The sequence below is a fragment of the Hylobates moloch genome, unplaced genomic scaffold (assembly GCF_009828535.3).
Source record: "Hylobates moloch isolate HMO894 unplaced genomic scaffold, HMol_V3 SCAFFOLD_10, whole genome shotgun sequence".
NCBI classification, from domain to species: Eukaryota; Metazoa; Chordata; class Mammalia; order Primates; family Hylobatidae; genus Hylobates; species Hylobates moloch.
Genome location: NW_026652285.1, coordinates 34,934,940 through 34,952,095, shown reverse-complemented (window position 1 = coordinate 34,952,095; position 17,156 = coordinate 34,934,940). Strand labels below are relative to the sequence as shown.

The 17,156-nt window shown below is 48.4% G+C and overlaps 2 protein-coding genes across 5 annotated transcripts; one reads left to right on the top strand and one right to left on the bottom strand.

The window, feature by feature from the left end:
* Positions 1–4,890: 4,890 nt before the first annotated feature.
* LOC131384399 (uncharacterized) lies at positions 4,891–6,855 on the bottom strand. 2 transcript variants are annotated; one of them, XR_009215208.1, is made up of 3 exons: positions 6,648–6,855; positions 5,655–5,712; positions 4,891–5,279 (listed from the first exon to the last, which is right to left on the bottom strand). XR_009215208.1 is itself a non-coding variant. In XM_058445353.1 (3 exons), the coding sequence occupies exons 1-3, from the start codon at positions 6,666–6,668 to the stop codon at positions 5,091–5,093; spliced, it is 651 nt and encodes a 216-aa protein (XP_058301336.1). In that variant the 5' UTR covers positions 6,669–6,855; the 3' UTR covers positions 4,891–5,090. The 2 variants fall into 2 exon arrangements, 1 of the variants encoding a protein (XP_058301336.1); XM_058445353.1 differs by having other exon boundaries at positions 6,265–6,855.
* Positions 6,767–16,047, top strand: IGFBPL1 (insulin like growth factor binding protein like 1). 3 transcript variants are annotated; one of them, XR_009215210.1, is made up of 6 exons: positions 6,767–6,972; positions 7,178–7,287; positions 8,046–8,162; positions 9,862–10,020; positions 12,292–12,757; positions 15,861–16,047. XR_009215210.1 is itself a non-coding variant. In XM_058445354.1 (5 exons), exons 1-4 carry the CDS (start codon positions 6,852–6,854, stop codon positions 10,009–10,011), a joined length of 498 nt encoding a protein of 165 aa, XP_058301337.1. In that variant the 5' UTR covers positions 6,767–6,851; the 3' UTR covers positions 10,012–10,020; positions 12,292–15,054. The 3 variants fall into 3 exon arrangements, 1 of the variants encoding a protein (XP_058301337.1); XR_009215209.1 differs by lacking the exon at positions 15,861–16,047 and adding an exon at positions 13,731–15,049; XM_058445354.1 differs by lacking the exon at positions 15,861–16,047 and having other exon boundaries at positions 12,292–15,054.
* The last annotated feature ends 1,109 nt before the right edge of the window (positions 16,048–17,156 follow it).

The window sequence follows — 17,156 nt, the reverse complement described above, 5'->3', positions numbered from 1 at the left end:
CTGTGACCAGAGGGATCTTCCTAAAAATCCTCCTCTTAGCCTTTCCCTTCTCCCAGCCCAAGCACACATGTATGGAAGACTCACATATGAATAATTCTTACTGTTGGAAATTGCTTTTGCATCCTTTTTTTTTTTTTTTGAGACAGGGTCTCACTGTATCTCCCAGGCGGAGTACAATGGCTTGATCACAGCCCACTGTGATCCTGGGCTCAAGGAATCCTCCTGCCTCAGCCTCCCAAGTAGCTGGGACTATAGGCACATGCCATCATGCCCAGCTAATTTTTACAATTTTTTGTAGAGACAGGATCTTACTGTGTTTCCCAGGCTGTTCTTGAACTCCTGGCCTCAAGCCCTCCTCCCACCTCAGCCTCCCAAAGTGCTGAAATTACAGACATGAGATACCATCCCTGGGCTGCACCCATCTTTTTACATGATTTTTACAAGTGCCCTGGGGAGGTCTCCTTCCCATTTGATAGAACGGAAAGCTGAGGCACATGGAAAGAAATTCCCTGGAGCCACCTGGCTGGTCCCTGCTGTGAAAGGGCTCCAGTGTAGGTTTGCCTGGCTGTTTTGTTTTGTTTTGTTTTGAGACAGAGTCTCGCTCTGTCGCCCAGGCTGGGTGCAGTGGTGTGATCTCGGCTCACTGCAAGCTCCACCTCCCGGGTTCACGCCATTCTCCTGCCTCAGCCTCCTGAGTAGCTGGGACTACAGGTGCCCGCCACCACACCCGGCTAATTTTGTTTTTTTGTGTTTTTAGTAGAGACGGGGTTTCACTGTGTTAGTCAAGATAGTCTCGATCACCTACCTCGTGATCTGCCTGCCTCGGCCTCCCAAAGTGCTGGAATTACAGGCGTGCACCACCATGCCTGGCCTGCCTCGCTATTTTCAGATGGGCACTGCATAGCTAGCTGCTAGCAACCTGATCAGTAAGGTGCTGTGCACCTGCCAGCCTTGAATCTTGGGAGTTTCTCAATCTGGGTCCACCTTCCTGTTTTTCCCAAGGTTTGTCACTTGTCCCTCTATTTAGCACTGGGCTATAGCTCCTGAGAGAAGCCTTGAAGGATGGGGAGAGAATCCCAATGCTAGCAAGGGGGAGGCACAGCATGAACTGAAGCTCAGAGGTGGGAGCCCTTTGGTGGGTGTGCAAGTAGGCCCATAGGGCCAAGGCCTGGTAGGATGGTTGGGAAAGGAGATGACACCCCAGAGTAGTTTGGGGTAGGCCATTGCAAGCCTTGGGTGCCAGGCCGAAGGGGGAAGCTTTATTCTGCACTTTGGGAGGCTGAGGTGGAAGGATTGCTTGAGGCCAGGAGTTCAAGGATAGCCTGGGCAACACAGCTAGATCCCATCTGTACAAAAAATTCTAAAAATTAGCTGCACATGATGGCATGTGCCTGTAGTCCCAGATACTTGGGAGGCTGAGGCAGGAGGATTTCTTGAGCCCAGGAGTTCGAGGCTACAGTGAGCTATGATCATGCCACTGTACTCCGCCTAGGAGACAGGGTGAGACCCTGTTTAAAAAAAAGAAGAAGAAGGAGGAGAAGGAGGAAGGGGGGGGAGGAGGAGGAAGAAGAAGGATGCAAAAGCAATTTCCAACAGTAAGAATTATTCGTACGTGGGTCTTCAATACATTCTGAATTATTGGTTCAGCTTCTCACTGGTAAGGTGGTATGGCCTTAGTATTATGATGGTTATTATTGCTCTCATTACTTTAAAGGCTGGATAATTCAGTGTGTGCACCCTATTTGTTAGCATTGGGAGAGGGTTGGGGTCCTACGGACAGCAAGTTAATGTCATGTTTCAAATGATAAATTAGATAGGAACAGGGTCCCGGCCAGCACCCGCCAGGGCATTGAGCCCTGGCAGCTTCAGTGAGCTCCTGAGACCCTGAATCTTAGAAAATTCACCTTGGTTCAAATTCCAGCTCCACTTAGAAACGTAGGTCTGTGCTAGTGTGTGTTACCAGGTAACCAGGAGAGGCAGCGAATGCCACTTCGTGAGAGGGACAAAGAAGGGGGTTTGTGCTCAAAACCCTTTCATGCTGAGGGAGGAGATCCGAGGCAGAGGCTGCAGGGAGCAGGATTAAGCTGTTTCTTGTTCCACATCATAATGTGACTATTAGCATAAATTATCAGGGCTGTTCAGTGTGTTGATTATTAAAATCTTTGGTTGTGTGCTTTTTAATACAAGCAGATGGGGTCCTGGGGGATGACTTGATATCCTTTCTTTCCCTAGCACCATTAACTTTAAAGAAATCTCAGAGGGATTTGGGAAGATTTTTTCATTCCAGCCATCAATGATCGATATAATTGACGAGGTAGGGGGACAAATCACCACACACTATAATAATAATATTGATCCCTTTCATTTGTACAGATCCACACAGTTAATAACACAGTCACATCCATTTTCTCCCTTCACCCCAAGGATGCGAGGCTGTGGTCATTATCTTCATTTGCAGATAAAAAGGAAATGATAAGAAACTTGCCCAAGCTCAAGTGGTTGGCAGCCAGACCCCTGGGCATTTGAGTCTCCCTCTGGTACTGTTTTTGCTCACCCCACAGTACTGCCTCCTGTGACCGTGTGCATCTGGGTGACTGTCTTACCTGCTGGTTAGCCCTTGGATGGTTGGATTTCTGCAATTCTAGGGCTATTGCTGGCACAAGCAGAAGGAAACAAGTATCAGCAAGGAAGAGCTATAGGGGGATGAAGCTTCCACATTCACAGACTGGGCTAGCTAGAAGCCATCCTCCCTCCTGCAAGCCACATCATTCTTGTGAAAGGCAGGCAGAAAGGAAAGCCCTGGTTCCTCTGGCAGTGTGGCGGCTCTGGCAACAGTAAGAGTATGTGCTTGGCTCCCCGGAGTGAGGGCTGTAGTCATGGTCCCTGGTGCCTCTCACCCGAGGCCAGAGGAGGGTCTCATGCACTCAAGGAGCTTTAGAGGAGACTGCCTAGGGACAGCACACCCTGCTGAGTCCTCAAGTCCCTCTGCAGAGGTCTTTTACAGTTTGTAAGGGGTCTTGCAATTATTCCTCACAACAGCTTTTGGGGAGTGGGCTGGGAAGGGAATAGATTCCTGTGCCCATTTTAAAGAAGAAGAAACTGAGGCCAAGACTGGGACGTGGCAGAGAAAGGATTTGAACCTGGACTCTTCCACCCCTGCCTGCCGTGCTCTCCTTCCTGCCTGTGGTGGCAGCCATGACATTGAGCACTCCAGAGCCATGCTGGAATGAGCCCTTGGTGTCAAGGCCACATTGCTCATGTTATGGGTTATCTTCACAAGAGCTGTTCCCTGGGGGTGATGTTTGGGGTGTTTCATTGTTGTATAGAAAAGAGCTAACACGACAGGCCTGCAACCGTATCCTTAGAAATGCCTGCTGGCAAGGTTGGCCCTGGGCTGGTATCTGGGGACTTAGATTTCAGGGGGAGTTCCACTCTTCTCAGAATTGATGAGAGTGGCTCACTGTGCCTGAACTGTACAAACAATGTGGTTTATGCTGAACCCCTGCTTTCCTTCTCAGAGTGTGGAATTTGGGTATTCAGTTAGGCAGAGAGTGCCTCTGTGGCCAGCTCCCAGTAAAAACCCTGGGAGCCAAGTCCCTCTTGAGCTTCTCTGGTAGACAGCATTTCACATGCTTGTGACTCCATGGGGAGGGCTCTTGGAAGCTTGGGCCTGCTTCCCCCACCCTGACTTTTTCCCTTGGCTGATTTTGCCAGATGGGAAAATCCTTTCACTGTAATAAATCACAGCCTGAGTACCACTATATGCTGGGTCCTGTGAGTCCTCCTAGTCTGCCTAGGAAATCACTGAACCGGAGAGTTGTCTTGGGGATCCCCCAACACAATCCCTAAGCAACTCATCTCTTATTCTGGATCGGAGACCATACAGATAACAAATGTTCCACTTTAGAAACCAGTGTGGGAGGGAATGGAATCATGGTGCCTGGGTTTGAGTCCCTGTTCCTCCGGGCACTTTACCTTTCTGAGTCTTGGTTTTCTCATCTGTAAAATGGGGATGGAAGCAGCTACCTCACAGGGCTGCCATGAGGATTAAAGAGTGGTGTACATGGAAGGGTCCTCTAGGGAAAAGGCAGGATGGTGTTAGCACAGTGGTTCAGAAGAGCTTGCGATCTGGAGCCACATCACTGGGCTCATAGCCTCCTAACTACACCCTTTAATGCTCGGTAACCCAGGGCAGCGCCACCATCTGGCAGCTGGTGAGATTGCTGGAGAGATAAACAGGTTAATTCCTGTAGGCAGAGGAGTGCTTAGCACACAGCGAGCGCTGTGCTAGCTGATAGCATAATAACAGTGTTGTTATTATTATTGATTATAAAGAACTACTATGGATAAAAATATTTTAAATTTAAAATCAGATATGTTAAAATATGTTAAAATTAAAAACAGGGCTGGGAATACAGTGACTCATGCCTGTATTCCCAGAGCTTTGGAAGGCCAAGAAGGGAGAATTGTTAGAGGCCAGGAGTTCAAGACCAGCCTGAGCAGCATAGCAAGACCCATCTCTACAAAAAAAAAATTTTTTTTTTAATTATCTGGGCATGGTAGTGCATGCCTGTAGTCCCAGCTACTCAAGAGGCTGAGGCAGGAGGATTGCTTGAGCCCTGGAGTTGGAGACTACAGTGAGCTATGATTGTGCCACTTCATTCCAGTCTGAGTGATAACATGAGACGCTGCCTCAAAAAAAAAAATTAGAACCGGATTATTATGGCATGAGCAACATGAAATTTTTTGAGGTCACAGAACAACTGTTCTGTATCTTGGCTATAGTGGTAATTACATGACTGTATCCATTTGTCAAAACCTAGAACTGCACACCAGAAAGAACGAATTGTGCTTTGTGTAAATTTAAAAATAAATAAATAAATAAAAATTTAAATGTCCCTTTAATGTGCTTTGACGTCCCTTTAAAAGCAGGGCCTCTTTTGTAAAGGAATTTGTATTTTTTGCCACAAAATCAGTTACAAAGTCAGTATTTGCAAGACAGTCTTTCTTAACTGTAGTTGTTGAAAGAGAGAGAGAGAGACTGAAACATGAGGAGAGAGAGATGAATTGTGATTTACTGGTTTACTTATTTAGGCCTGAAAGGGATTAATGAAATCACATTTAAAATGTATGACTTTACATGAACAAAAGTAAACCACGCTGATTGAGAGTCCCCTTGGTATCCAGGTCTTTCTGACTGTCACCACAGTGAGCCACTGGAGCACCAGTTTGGGCTCCCCTGGAGGCGGCATCCCAGCGCTTGTGTGGTTGGGGAGGCGCTGGCGGGACAATGTGAATAAATTAGACTGTCTTTGTCATCACAGATGGGGCTCCTGCCGGAGAGCTCAGTGTTGTGGCTCTCTGTGGCTGTCAGGCAATGTTAGACATCTAGGATCTTGGTTCCAGGGGCTTTGGCTACATTCAGGCACATGGGTTGGGCACCACCCTTCAGAGGGCCCTCAGATGGGCACAGCTGAATGAGTGGGCAGATCAGATAGAGAGGGAGGAAAGCAGCCTGGGATGGGGAGGGCAGCCTGTATTCAACTCACTGGTGGGCTGCTGGGACACCCAGGGGCTATGGGGCTCCAGAGGACAGCCCCAGGATCAACAGGTGGGAGTTACAGGCTTTACTAGGTGAGGGTGCACTTTCTTACCAGTAGAGCCCTCCAAAGACAGAATGGCCTGGCTCCGTAGGTGGTGAGTTCTCCATCCCTGAAGACATGCAAATGGAGGCTGTGTGAGCGTGTCATACATGGTCAGGCACAGAATCACAGAGAATTAGGATGCTAAAGAGCCTCTCTAGTTTGAGACTGTGGCTCTAAGGCGATTTTCCAGAGATTTTTTGGCACTGGCTTGACAGGGTCTGCTTCCCAGTCTGTCTGGAGGGGCCAAACTAGTCTCCTCTCTGCACCCTGATCCTCCTGTGCATTGGGGTGTGATGCAACCCTGTCCGTCACCTCCTTCCTCCTGCCTTCTGTCTCCTCCCTTTGCTCTCCTTTTGTATTGCAGCCTTATCCAGGCGCAGTCTTGTGGAGAACAACAGGGCTGTCCTTGAGTCACCAGGCAAAGCCCTAGGAGTTCTAGACTCTGCAGTTTGATGGCCTGGAAATGAACATGTTTGTTCCTTGATTTGTCATGTGTTTGTTCATCCAGTCATCCTTTTGCTCCGGGCCCTCACTTGCATATCACATTAACTTACACTTTTCACTCATTCCATGGTTAGATCAGCTTGACTGCCCTAGGAAGCAGGGGTGTGATCCCCACCTTATAGATGACAGCTGGGTGGAGCATTCCCTGGCCAGGACTGTACACTGCACGTTGCCCAATACACTGTAGTGCTGGATGCCAGGGTGGCTGAGTTGCTGTCCAGTGCAGGTGAGAGCAGGTAGAAACGCCTGGCCTTGATTATTCCAGCCCAGTGTGAGCAGAGCAGATGCCAGGCACGGGGAGGAAGGCAGAGTGTGGAGAAGGAGTTTGAAACATCTAACACTGGGTCCTGTCCAGAGAGCCCATACCCTCCATCTCCTCTCCGTCATGTTCTGGCAGTCTAGAACCACATTTCCCTGATTCCCTGATTTGCCCAGGCTTGGGTCGGCTTCTGGGGATGGGGAGGCAGAGGGAGTGGGGGAGCCCTGGGGAGTCTTTACTCTGTGCATGCAAATGGGCATCTTGAATGGACCGCAGGAGGTTGAGCTCCAGGGTGTGTGCAGCTGTTCTGCCTGGCATTCTTCTTCCTAACGCCCTCCACGTGGAAGGAGAAAAGCCCATCTGTTAGAAGACTCTGCCGTTGGTGGCGTAGCACCAGCCCCTCTAGGAGTCGGCTGCCGTGTTTCCTGGTTGAGGTACAGCAGATGGCAGCCGGAGCCTGGAACGGACCCTGGGAGGGAGCAGTGAGGCCCAAGCTCTGCCACAGACGGCGCTGGAGGAATTTGGGAACTCGCCCTTCCCCTCTGGACCCCTGCTTCCCCATTGGTAAAACAATCATTGGATCAGGAGATCGGTCGGCAGCTTTCCAGGTCTGAGGAAATCTCTCTTTTAGGATTCCTGCCCAAGCGTGACGTGCCGCTCCCCTCACGTCAGGACATCACAGCGGGCTCTGGGCGGCAGGGAAATTTAGAGGTGGGTTGCTTGGAATCCGGCAGGGTAAAGGTTGCGTCTCCTTGTCTCCTCCTCCTAGCTCCTGTGGTTGTCGTTCCTCCCCGAAGTGTTCACAACGTCACCGGGGCGCAGGTGGGCCTGTCCTGTGAAGTGAGGGCTGTGCCTACCCCAGTCATCACGTGGAGAAAGGTATTTCTGTCCAAGAACTCATGCGTCTCGTGTGTGTGTGTGTGTGTGTGTGTGTGTGTGTGTGTGTGTGTGTAAGAGACAGGGAGAAACAGAAAGACGTGAGTGGTAAGAATGTTTTTCTTTTAAATGTGTTTATATATATGTGCCTTTATAGGTGGGCCAGAGGATGAAGAAAAGATATCATCTGTACCATTCCTCTGCCTCGAAACTTCTACCCCGAAGCTCTCCCCTTAGAAGGGGACATTGCAACCCTTCCTGTGCCATTTATACCCTTGGCCACTTAGGGACCCAGAAAGCTGTGCTTTTACCCAGTCTGCTTCAGCTGCGGTGGCCGTGTGTGTGTGTGTCCTGCTTCAGTTCGGGGCTGTGTTTCAGACAGACCTGGCTGGTGGCAGAAGACTCAGTCCTATTCCAAAACCAAATCTTCTAAAGACCAGTTTTTGAGAGACCGGCAAGGATCACAGTGAATGTTGTCCCCTTAATGTCAACAGCCCTGAGACGGGCGTTGAGATTCTGAATCTTTCTGTGGGATAGTGGTGATGTTCAGGTCTTTGCTGTCCGGCAGAGCGTGCTGTCTATATGTACAAGTAGGTTTAAAAAATGACTGATGTCATTTGCATCGGCATGAGCAGTGCTAGGGTTTCCGTTTTTGAGTCAGTGGGAGGAGGAGGAAGGAGGAGGGCAAGGAAGCCTATGGGATGGTCTTTATCCAGAATTGCTTTTTCTAAGCCCCCTCCTGGCACTCCTGTCCCCTGTAGGTCACAAAGTCCCCTGAGGGCACCCAAGCACTGGAGGAGCTGCCTGGGGACCATGTCAATATAGCTGTCCTAGTGCGAGGGGGCCCTTCTGACCATGAGGCCACGGCCTGGATTTTGGTGAGTGTTTAGGATTATTGGATATTATTGACTGACCATTATAAACCATCCTTTATATTTCTGCAACACATTACATGTTTCAAAGCTGTTCTTACCCATTTCTCACTGGCCCCTCCAGTAACTGTGAGGCAGGCAGGGCAGGTTTCAGATCTGCTGGGAACATACGTGTTCTGCTGCCAGGGGCAGAGTGATGGCCCCACAGTGATGTCCACGTCCTCACCCCCGGAACCCTACGATGTTACATGGCAAGGTGGTGGGAGGGAGGTTGTGGTTGCTAAACAGCTGAGATAAGGAGATTTAAGATAAGGAGATTAGCCTGGATTATCCGGGTGGGCCAGTTTAAAGGTGGGTCTTTAAGTGTGGAAGAGGGAAGCAGAAGAGTCAGAGGCAGACCGAAGTGATTCGATGTGAGGAGGACTTGACCCACCGTTTCTGGCTTTGATGATGTTGGGAAGGGCCACAGCCAAGGAGTGCCAGCATCCACTAGGAACTGGAGAAGGCAAGCAAAGGAGTCTCCTGAGAGCCTTCAGGAAGAATGCAGCCCTGCCGGCACCTTGATTTTAGCCCACTGATTTTAGCCCCCTTTGGGCTACTGACCTCCAAAACTGTAGATAATAAATGTGTTTGTTTTAAGGCACTCAGCTTGTGGCGATTTGTTACAGCAGCCCAAGGAACTAGTACACCTGCCTAAGGTCACCCGCTGGTAAAGGCGGAAGGTGGCACATTCGAGTCCTCCTACAGAGCTCTTTCCTGCCTCACAGCACTTTTACGAAGATGAAGAATGCCACATGTTTGAAAGAGTGATGGAATGAGGAGATAGGGCTCCATGTTGCGTCAGTCACTGTACCTTTCTGAGCCTCCATTTCCACTGTTGTTAAAAGAGGGCTTCAAACTGAAAGACCTCTGAGGGCCTTTGTGGCCCTGGCAGTCTGTGATTTACCTGTGAGTCTCCTATAAAAAGAAGACCATAATGCTCACCCTTCCCCCACGACTGGCATGAGTTTAAAACGAGCTGATGTGCATACCCCAGCGCGTGGTCCGTAGGATGATTTGTAATTGATGGAAGCGGTTGGTTGTAACAAGAGAAAGCAAAAGAGAAGCGAGCTGGTTATGGACCTGGCTGTGAACGTCCTTGGGGTGCTCCCTAAGGACAGCCTCCTCATTCCACCCACAGCTCTGGGAGGCTTGGTGACTCCTCTCCACCCAGCTGAGAGATCGGGAATGCAATTGGCTGTGTGATTTTTTCAAATCAAGCACATTCCTCTGTTTTCTTAGGAGAAAAAACAGGGAAAAGAGGTTATCTCTGGTGGTATTTTGTAGAGGCTGCCCCTATAGGGAATAGTTTGTGGATCATTCTTTGGTCAGTAGATTTTTGTTCTTCTTTTAACTTGAGGTATTTTCCAAATAACCTATACCTTGCACCTGTAATACAAAAGACCAGGTAGCTCACAGTAAAAGGCAGGTATGCGGAGGAATCATTCAGATGAGAGCCACAATAGGGAGCGTGCCTTTCAAGAGGGTCCCTGGGAAGGAAATTTACCTGCGTGCTCCTTGGCAGCCAAGGCAAGGAGAGAAATAGAGCAAGTTTTACCTTATTCTGAAAAGGAGGAAGTGTGCAGACTTATCATTAAGAACTAACTAAGGAAGTCATTTTGCTGTACCTTATATAACTGTATAAACTTGCCTGTTGTATTTCTAGATCAACCCCCTGCGAAAGGAGGATGAGGGTGTGTACCAGTGCCATGCAGCCAACATGGTGGGAGAGGCTGAGTCCCACAGCACGGTGACGGTTCTAGATCTGAGTAAATACAGGAGCTTCCGCTTCCCAGCTCCCGATGACCGCATGTGATGGAGAAATGTACATGTTCTAAGTCATTTTCAGTATTTTACACCCATGTTATGCGATATTTGAGGTGGCTTATAAGACCTGTAATAAAAAAGAAGAAAAATACGTAAATGGAGGAAACCAGGGAGAGAGCAAAAGAAGAGTAGGGACATACTTAGATGAGCAGTAGAATCCCTGGTATATTCTGCACACATCTCCCTCTGAGCTTCTTAGCATGCAAAGGCAAGAGCTGTGAACATGATGTGTGTCCATGAGATGAAAAGACCAGTTGTGTTTTGGGGCTGGAGGGAATATTTCCTCTGTATTCTACTAGAAAGAGCACTGAGAGAGGTAGCAGACAGGGTCATTGTGACAGCATCCATGTGAAAATATTCCCGCGAAGAAGATGCCTGAGCTTCCTTTGTGTATTCCTGGAGCTCTTCCTTGTTCAGGACGCCTGAGCTTCCTTCCTGGGGCTCAGGCCTTGCCTTCCTGTCCTCAACACTGTATGCTGCTTTGCAACACATCTCCTTGTGGGTAGGGGCAGAGAGAATCTCTGCATCCCCTCTGGCCAGGGCCTCCTAGTCTGTAGTCACACAGGTGACAGCTGGGGTTGCATCTGTTCCTTGCCTACAGGTGAACTGGGAATTCGGGAAAGGGATCACTTTATAAGCCAGCTTTTGCTCATAAAAATCCCAGAATCTTGCTGGTTCACAGCCACAGACGTTGATCACTTGCTCATGTTCCATGTTATAGCTGTGAGCTGGCTGTGGCCCTGCCCCATGTGTCCCCTCATTCAGGACCCAGCTGGAAGAACAGCTCCAGTGTGGACCATGTCCGTTCTGTGGCCAAGCTGCACACACCATTGCATTTAAAGTTTCTGCTCAGATGTGACGTGTGCCCCGCCCACTTACAGACCACTCAATAGATCTGGGATGGGGAGGAGGGGTGGTCCCAGTGGGGATGGTGTGAGAGGATGTGTGCTTCACTTGCCAGAGGCAAAAGGGCAGGGATTGCATGATCCTCTTTTTTTTTTTTTTGAGACGGAGTCTCACTCAGTCACCCAGGCTGGAGTGCAGTGGTGCGATCTCTGCTCACTGCAAGCTCTGCCTCCTGGGTTCACACCACTCTCCTGCCTCAGCCTCCTGAGTAGCTGGGACTACAGGCGCCTGCCACCACACCTGGCTAATTTTTTTGTATTGCTAGTAGAGACGGGGTTTCACCGTATTAGCCAGGATGGTCTCGATCTCCCGACCTCATGATCCGCCCCCCTCGGCCTCCCAAAATGCTGGGATTACAGGCGTGAGCCACTGCGCCTGGCCTGCATGATCCTCTTACAGGAATGGGGGAGCAGTGGTGAACAGGCACCATTACCAAGGCTGATCAACAGGTGCTTAATAGAACAGGAAAAATTAGAAACAAGTCTGTTAGAGTTTCTCAAAAGCAGGGGGATTTTGCCGTGGTTTTAGTTATATTATTCTTTTAGCCACTACTGTTGCACACCTTCTGTGTGCAAGGCCTTACTTCTGGTCTGTAGGGGATCACAGAAAAACAAAAAGTGGACATAATTATAATACAAGGAATGCGATGTAAGGGAATGGGAGGAGATATTAAGGCATGAAAAGCAGCTTAGAACTGGGGAAAATGAAGGAAGAATCATCTTGAAGGTGGCATTAGGGTTGAAGGATGGGTGTACGTGAGTAGTTAGAGGCCCTAGAAATGGGGAGAAAAATATGAAAATGTAAAACTGTGAAATAAGAATTCAACAGAGTTAGGAGATTGGGTCTTAAAATTGTCTTCATGATGATATGTGACTTGTTTTATATAGATATGTTTCCAGTTCTAAATATATATATCTATAATTTTCAAATACACATATATTTTGAGGCAGAAATGATTCTAGGGTGTGAATACATCAAAAGGATACCATGAAAAATTGTGGAATTTTAAGACCATCACTGCTGCCTAGGTCTTGATTCCCTCTGTGACACACAGTATTGCCAGCTCTGGCTTGCATACCTCCAGGGATACAGAGCTCACTACCACTGAGAACCATCTGTGGATTTTCCAATGGTTAAAAGGTCTTCTTATTAAGCTGGAGTCTGCCGCTCTGAAACGTCCACCTTTTGGTCTTAAAAGTACTTCTCGGGGCTCCACAGGGCCCTCCACTCTCCACTGGCACCATTTCCTGCTGGGGAGAGGGTTGAAGTGAAGGATCATTTCCCCCACCTTCCATGGAACACATAGTTGATTGTAACAGAGCAGGCTTACGTTCTCTAATTCTTTTTCTCCTTTTCTTCCTAGGGTCTTAGAAACATTGATCATGGGATGATGGAAAAGTCAAATAATGGATCTTTGTGCTTCGTGAAGAGTTGGAAAACCTGTGTGTGTAGATGACCCCTTTTGTATGTTTTTAAAAATTAGATGCAAACTAGATTTGTATACAGATGTAGTTTTTAGCAGGGCAGACAGTGAGAAACAGATTTGCATGTGGCTTTTTTATACTTTTGAAATGAATTGTTCCATGAGAAGTCTTTTTTTATTACTCTCTTCCAGGGAGATCACAGAATGGCATGTTTGCAATTTCTAAAGGGCTCATGTCAGCTGTGACTCTTTACCTCATTTGTCTGTGACCTATTAGTGGTGCTCTGTGACTTAGTGTGTGTTGTAGAAGGAGGGATGAGGGTCCCAGCTGTCCTCTGCCTGACTGTAACTTGCTGTGTGACCTGAACAGGTCCCTTCCCCTCTCTGGGCCCTGGTCCCTTCATCTGTGAGTATGGCATTTTAACTGGAGGTTATCAGTGTCCCTTTTAGCCCTGCCATCCTGGAGTAAGATGGCCTTTTGGGAAAATTACAGGAGGTGTGGTCTTAGAGTTCTTTCTAAAATGGTATTCCCTCAGAAACAAATTCCATTGCTTTACCCCAGGGTGTGGACAGCTGGCTGTAGCTCTTCTATTCCTACCTTTTTCCCTTTTAAGGAGATTTAGTTTTAGGTGGGATGCTTTACCAGACTCAGGAGCACCTTGGCTGGGTCTTTGGAGACCAGAGCATCCATTTGTTAGCCTAGCATTCTCTTTTTTAAAATTTTATTTTGAGACAGGGTCTCGCTCTATCACCCAGGCTGGAGTGCAGTGGCGTGATCATGGCTCACTGCAACCTCCACTTTCTGGGCTCAAGTGATCCTTCCACCTCAGCCTCTCAAGTAGCTGGGACCACAGGCATGCCCCACCACACCCAGCTATTTTTTTTTTTTTTTTTTTGTGGAGACAGAGTCTCCCTATGTTGCCCAGGCTGGTCTCAAACTCCTGTGCTCAAGTGATCCTCCTGCCTTGGCCTCCCAAAGTGCTGGGATTACAGGCATCAGCCACTGTGCCTGGCCTAGCCTAGCATCCTCTAAACGGGTGGTTAGAAGCAGTGGAGACCAGGCTTCTGACGATCAAATTGTAAAAAAAAAGGGGTCAGGTGTTATCTCCAGACTGTGGAGTTAGATTGTAGTAGAATATATTTTACCTACAAACATTTTGACCTCACCCAAGAGTAAGGCTCTCTCTTTTTTCTTTTTTAATGAAAAAAGAAAGGAGAATATTTGCTATCTTATCTTAAAAAAATAGATCCTTAGGTGATTACAATTTTAAAATAAGAATTGAGATCCCTTACTATGCACAGTCCTTTAAGTTCGTAAAGCTTGATCCCAACTCTGGGAGATGGGGCAGGACAGGTGTTAATGTCCCTGCCTTTTGCAGATGAAGAAACCAGGCTCTGAGAGGAGAAGCTGCTTGCCCAAGGTCTGAAGGCCTCTGAAAGAGGAGCAGAGCTCAGGGCACCTGGCCCTCCTTGGTCCCCTCTCTACTCCACGGTGCTGCTACTCAGGGTCATGTCAAAACTATGTAAAGGCAGATGTTGCCAATCCACAGGCTTCAGGGACTCTTACCAAGCCTCATCCCAACTTTGAAGGCACACTTTCATACCACTCACATTGTGCATTACATTTTGGAGTCCTTGTTGGAAGTGAACTTTCCGCCTGTAAGCCTGCCATTCCATATCTGAAATATTGGGATGGCATCACCTTCTGTACTGTGCAGCAGAAGGAGACTGGCCTGGGATTCTGGAAACATGAGATCTATTTGCATATTAATCCCTGGCTTGCTGTGTGACCCTGAGCAAGTCTCCTTCACTTTCTGTGCCTCCGCGTCCTTATTTGAGTAAAAAGGGAATAAAACTAGATGAGTGGTTTTCAAACTTTAAAACGCTGGAAGCTCTCTTTGAAAACAAAAGATGAGAATTGAAATGGATGGCACTGGAAGCTGTTCTTGTCTACTGGGGTTTGGAGCTGCCAGGGGACCTGCTCACATCCACTCCTCACTCAGCACCGCCCGCCCCTCCCTTCTCCACGCACTGTGACTTACTTCCATGTGTGAGGGCCTGCAGCTAATTCTCCTGTGTCTTGAATGGTTGGGAGATGATTTGGTCAGACCCTTAGTGAAATGAGGTGGGAAGGAACAGGGATGCTGTGGCTCTGAAGAAGGCAGTAGAACATCCCACACCTGCTAATAAGCACATTTTGCAAACTCAGTTGACTCACCTCAGATTTGCCTAGTGAAAATTGAAGGACTGGATGTAGACCCAGAGAGCAGGGTGGACAGATCCCATGCTGGAATTACTGAGCATCAAGACTGTATGGGGCTGGCTTTAGCATCATCATTCTGTGCAAAGACAAATAAATAATTAATGTCACACTGTCTGAAATTTTCACCAAAACCAAAAAGGCGCATTAACATGATTGTTCCAACCTCATGGTTTTTCAAGTGTGAGTGCCCAGAGACCTCTTCAGAGGCTAAGAGAGCATGCGTTGCCACAGCTGTTAGCATTTGGAGACATAATTACAACACCCTCCCCTCCGTGCACCAAACCTGGGTTTTTCTACTGTTTTTGTAGATGTCATGATGTCACGACCTCTGCACCCTGAAAATAAATGTTTTTAAGGACAGTCTTTCTGGTCTCTTTGTTGTAGGAATGCTGTATAAGGTGGGTGCAGGTCCCACTGGTATTCTTTTATCATCCCTCATGCATCCTGTCCTTTCTTCTGCAGGCCCATTTCAGCTACTTAGTCTAGACCCTCCTTACCTCTCACGCCTGGGCTACGATCACAGCCCCACCGTTCACCTTGCCCGCAATTTTTAACCAGCCCTAATCATCTTACACTACTACCCTTGACTATGTGTGTCCTGCCATGTAAGCATTCTAGTACTTATTTCACTTGCTGAGATAGGTGTTCTGTCCCCTCCCACACACACTGAGTAGCATTCTCCAGGTGCCAGACGGGTAGAAGACGCTGAAAATCATATGTTTGGAATCATCTGGATTCCTCCCATATGAAATAGGTAGAATCAGGTCCTGAACTCAGACTCCAGTGGAGGCATGGGTGGGATGAGGTCACTATCCCTGGCAGCATATGGTGTCTGCTTTGTGGTTAGAGCAGAGGGAGATCAAGGAAGACTTCCCAGAAGAGGAGGCAGGCATTGGAACTGGCAGGAGTGGGTGTGGGGGATTCCAGGCTAAGGAAACAGCATGCAAAAAGGACTCAGGGTAGAGAAATGCAGTGTAGTTTGTGAACAGGGAGGAATAGCCAGTTGCTGCTGCTCAGAGCTGTGGTGGTGGGCGGGTAGTAGTTTGGGGCAACACCCCTAAATGCAGACAGAGGAGGTCGAACTTGCTGCCGTAAGCAGTAGACAGCCTGAATCTCTGTCTTCTGTTGTCAGCTGGGCTTGAGGAAGACAATTCCACAGCCCATGTTCAATCCCAAATGTATCTGCTTTCCCCCTTAAACACAAATAAGGCTAATTTTTAGTTAAGGTGGATTTTTTTTCTTTCAGGTTTTATGGTGAAATTAATTCCAACATCTTTAGAAACACTGTCCTGCCCTCTCCTCCAGGGATGGATGGTGCAGGAGAAATGAATAAGAACGGCAGATCCAGCGAAGTAAAAGTCTCTGCTAATGAATTTCCTCCTTCCCAGCCTTTACCAGGGCTTCTTGAACATTAAATCAGACAATGATTATTCCATGATATTGTAATTAATTAAGGGAAAGCCAAGTGCTCTGGTGTCGCAGTTTAATGAATTCAGAACGTGGAAGCCCAGCGCCCAGGGCTGAGTTGGACACCAACACTTGCTCACGCTCTGGCTCTCTGGGGCTGACCTCTCTCCTGGAACGTGAACTCCTTTACGGCCAGGGCTCCTTTTGAGTTCAGCCTCGATTGCATCCAGCAGTGAGAAGTGCGTGGGTCCAAGGAGGCAGACTTCCCTGTGTTGGCTTTCACTGTGGCTGTCTCTTCCTCGTGCCTACATCTCTCCTCCTATATTAGGGAACGGTTGATTCTCGAGGGAAGAGTAAAAATCCTGAGTACTAGGGAGTGGGGGAACAGTCTCCCCTCTTCTCTCCATGCATAAACCCACCCATCACACACATTTGCAGAGCTCCTCCAGTGCACCAGCCATCGCCAGGTAGCAAAGGGTCTACAATTGCTCACAGACCTCGGAGTCTCAGCTCCGGCACAGAAGGCTGCCTGTGGTGCCAGGCGGCATGCCCATCTCTCTGCTGTTGAAGGTGTATGCAGCTCTTGCTTGGGTGGAAAGGGCACTAGCTTTAGAGTTGGAAGACCCAGAACCAAGGTCAAGCCCTGTCAGAGACTGCAAGGCTGGATCACTTCCATCACCTCTTAGAGGCTCCATTTCCTCTTCAATCCAGGAAGGGTGGCATCCCTGCCCTGGCCTGTTGCTCTGAGAGTCCCATGTGTGAATGGCCGTGCACTGTCTGTTCTGCACAGATCTTGGAGGGCTGTGTGCCGGTGGGAGAGGGCTGGGAGAGAAATCAAACATGCTCAGAGTATGTGAGACATAGTCTAGCAGGACAAAAACATTAGACCTGTTTCAACCAATGAGAGCTGCCTCAGTACAAGACTAAATGAAGGGTGCTCAGCGACCTCTTCAGAGGCTGAAAGCATGTGCTGCCACAGCTGTTAGCGCAAAAGGTTAGCTCAAAGAGTGAGATTGCTTAAATGAGAAGTTCAGAGGAACTGTCCTGGAGGGGGTGGCCCTTAAGTAGGGCTCCGAGAGAAAGGAACAGCGTGAGCACAGCTGGTTGGGAGGCAGCAAATGGCCCACAAGAGCAT

Coding starts and splice junctions, on each gene's coding strand:
- IGFBPL1 (XM_058445354.1), top strand. CDS start 6,852: ATGGCAGCCGGAGCCTGGAACGGACCCTGGGAGGGAGCAGTGAGGCCC. Junction 7,288..8,045: donor CAGTCATCACGTGGAGAAAG/GTATTTCTGTCC, acceptor TGTCCCCTGTAG/GTCACAAAGTCCCCTGAGGG. Junction 8,163..9,861: donor AGGCCACGGCCTGGATTTTG/GTGAGTGTTTAG, acceptor TTGTATTTCTAG/ATCAACCCCCTGCGAAAGGA.
- LOC131384399 (XM_058445353.1), bottom strand. CDS start 6,668: ATGCCCATTTGCATGCACAGAGTAAAGACTCCCCAGGGCTCCCCCACT. Junction 5,713..6,264: donor ACCCAGCTGTCATCTATAAG/GTGGGGATCACA, acceptor GCATGTCTTCAG/GGATGGAGAACTCACCACCT. Junction 5,280..5,654: donor GTCTTTGGAGGGCTCTACTG/GTAAGAAAGTGC, acceptor TTGTCCCGCCAG/CGCCTCCCCAACCACACAAG.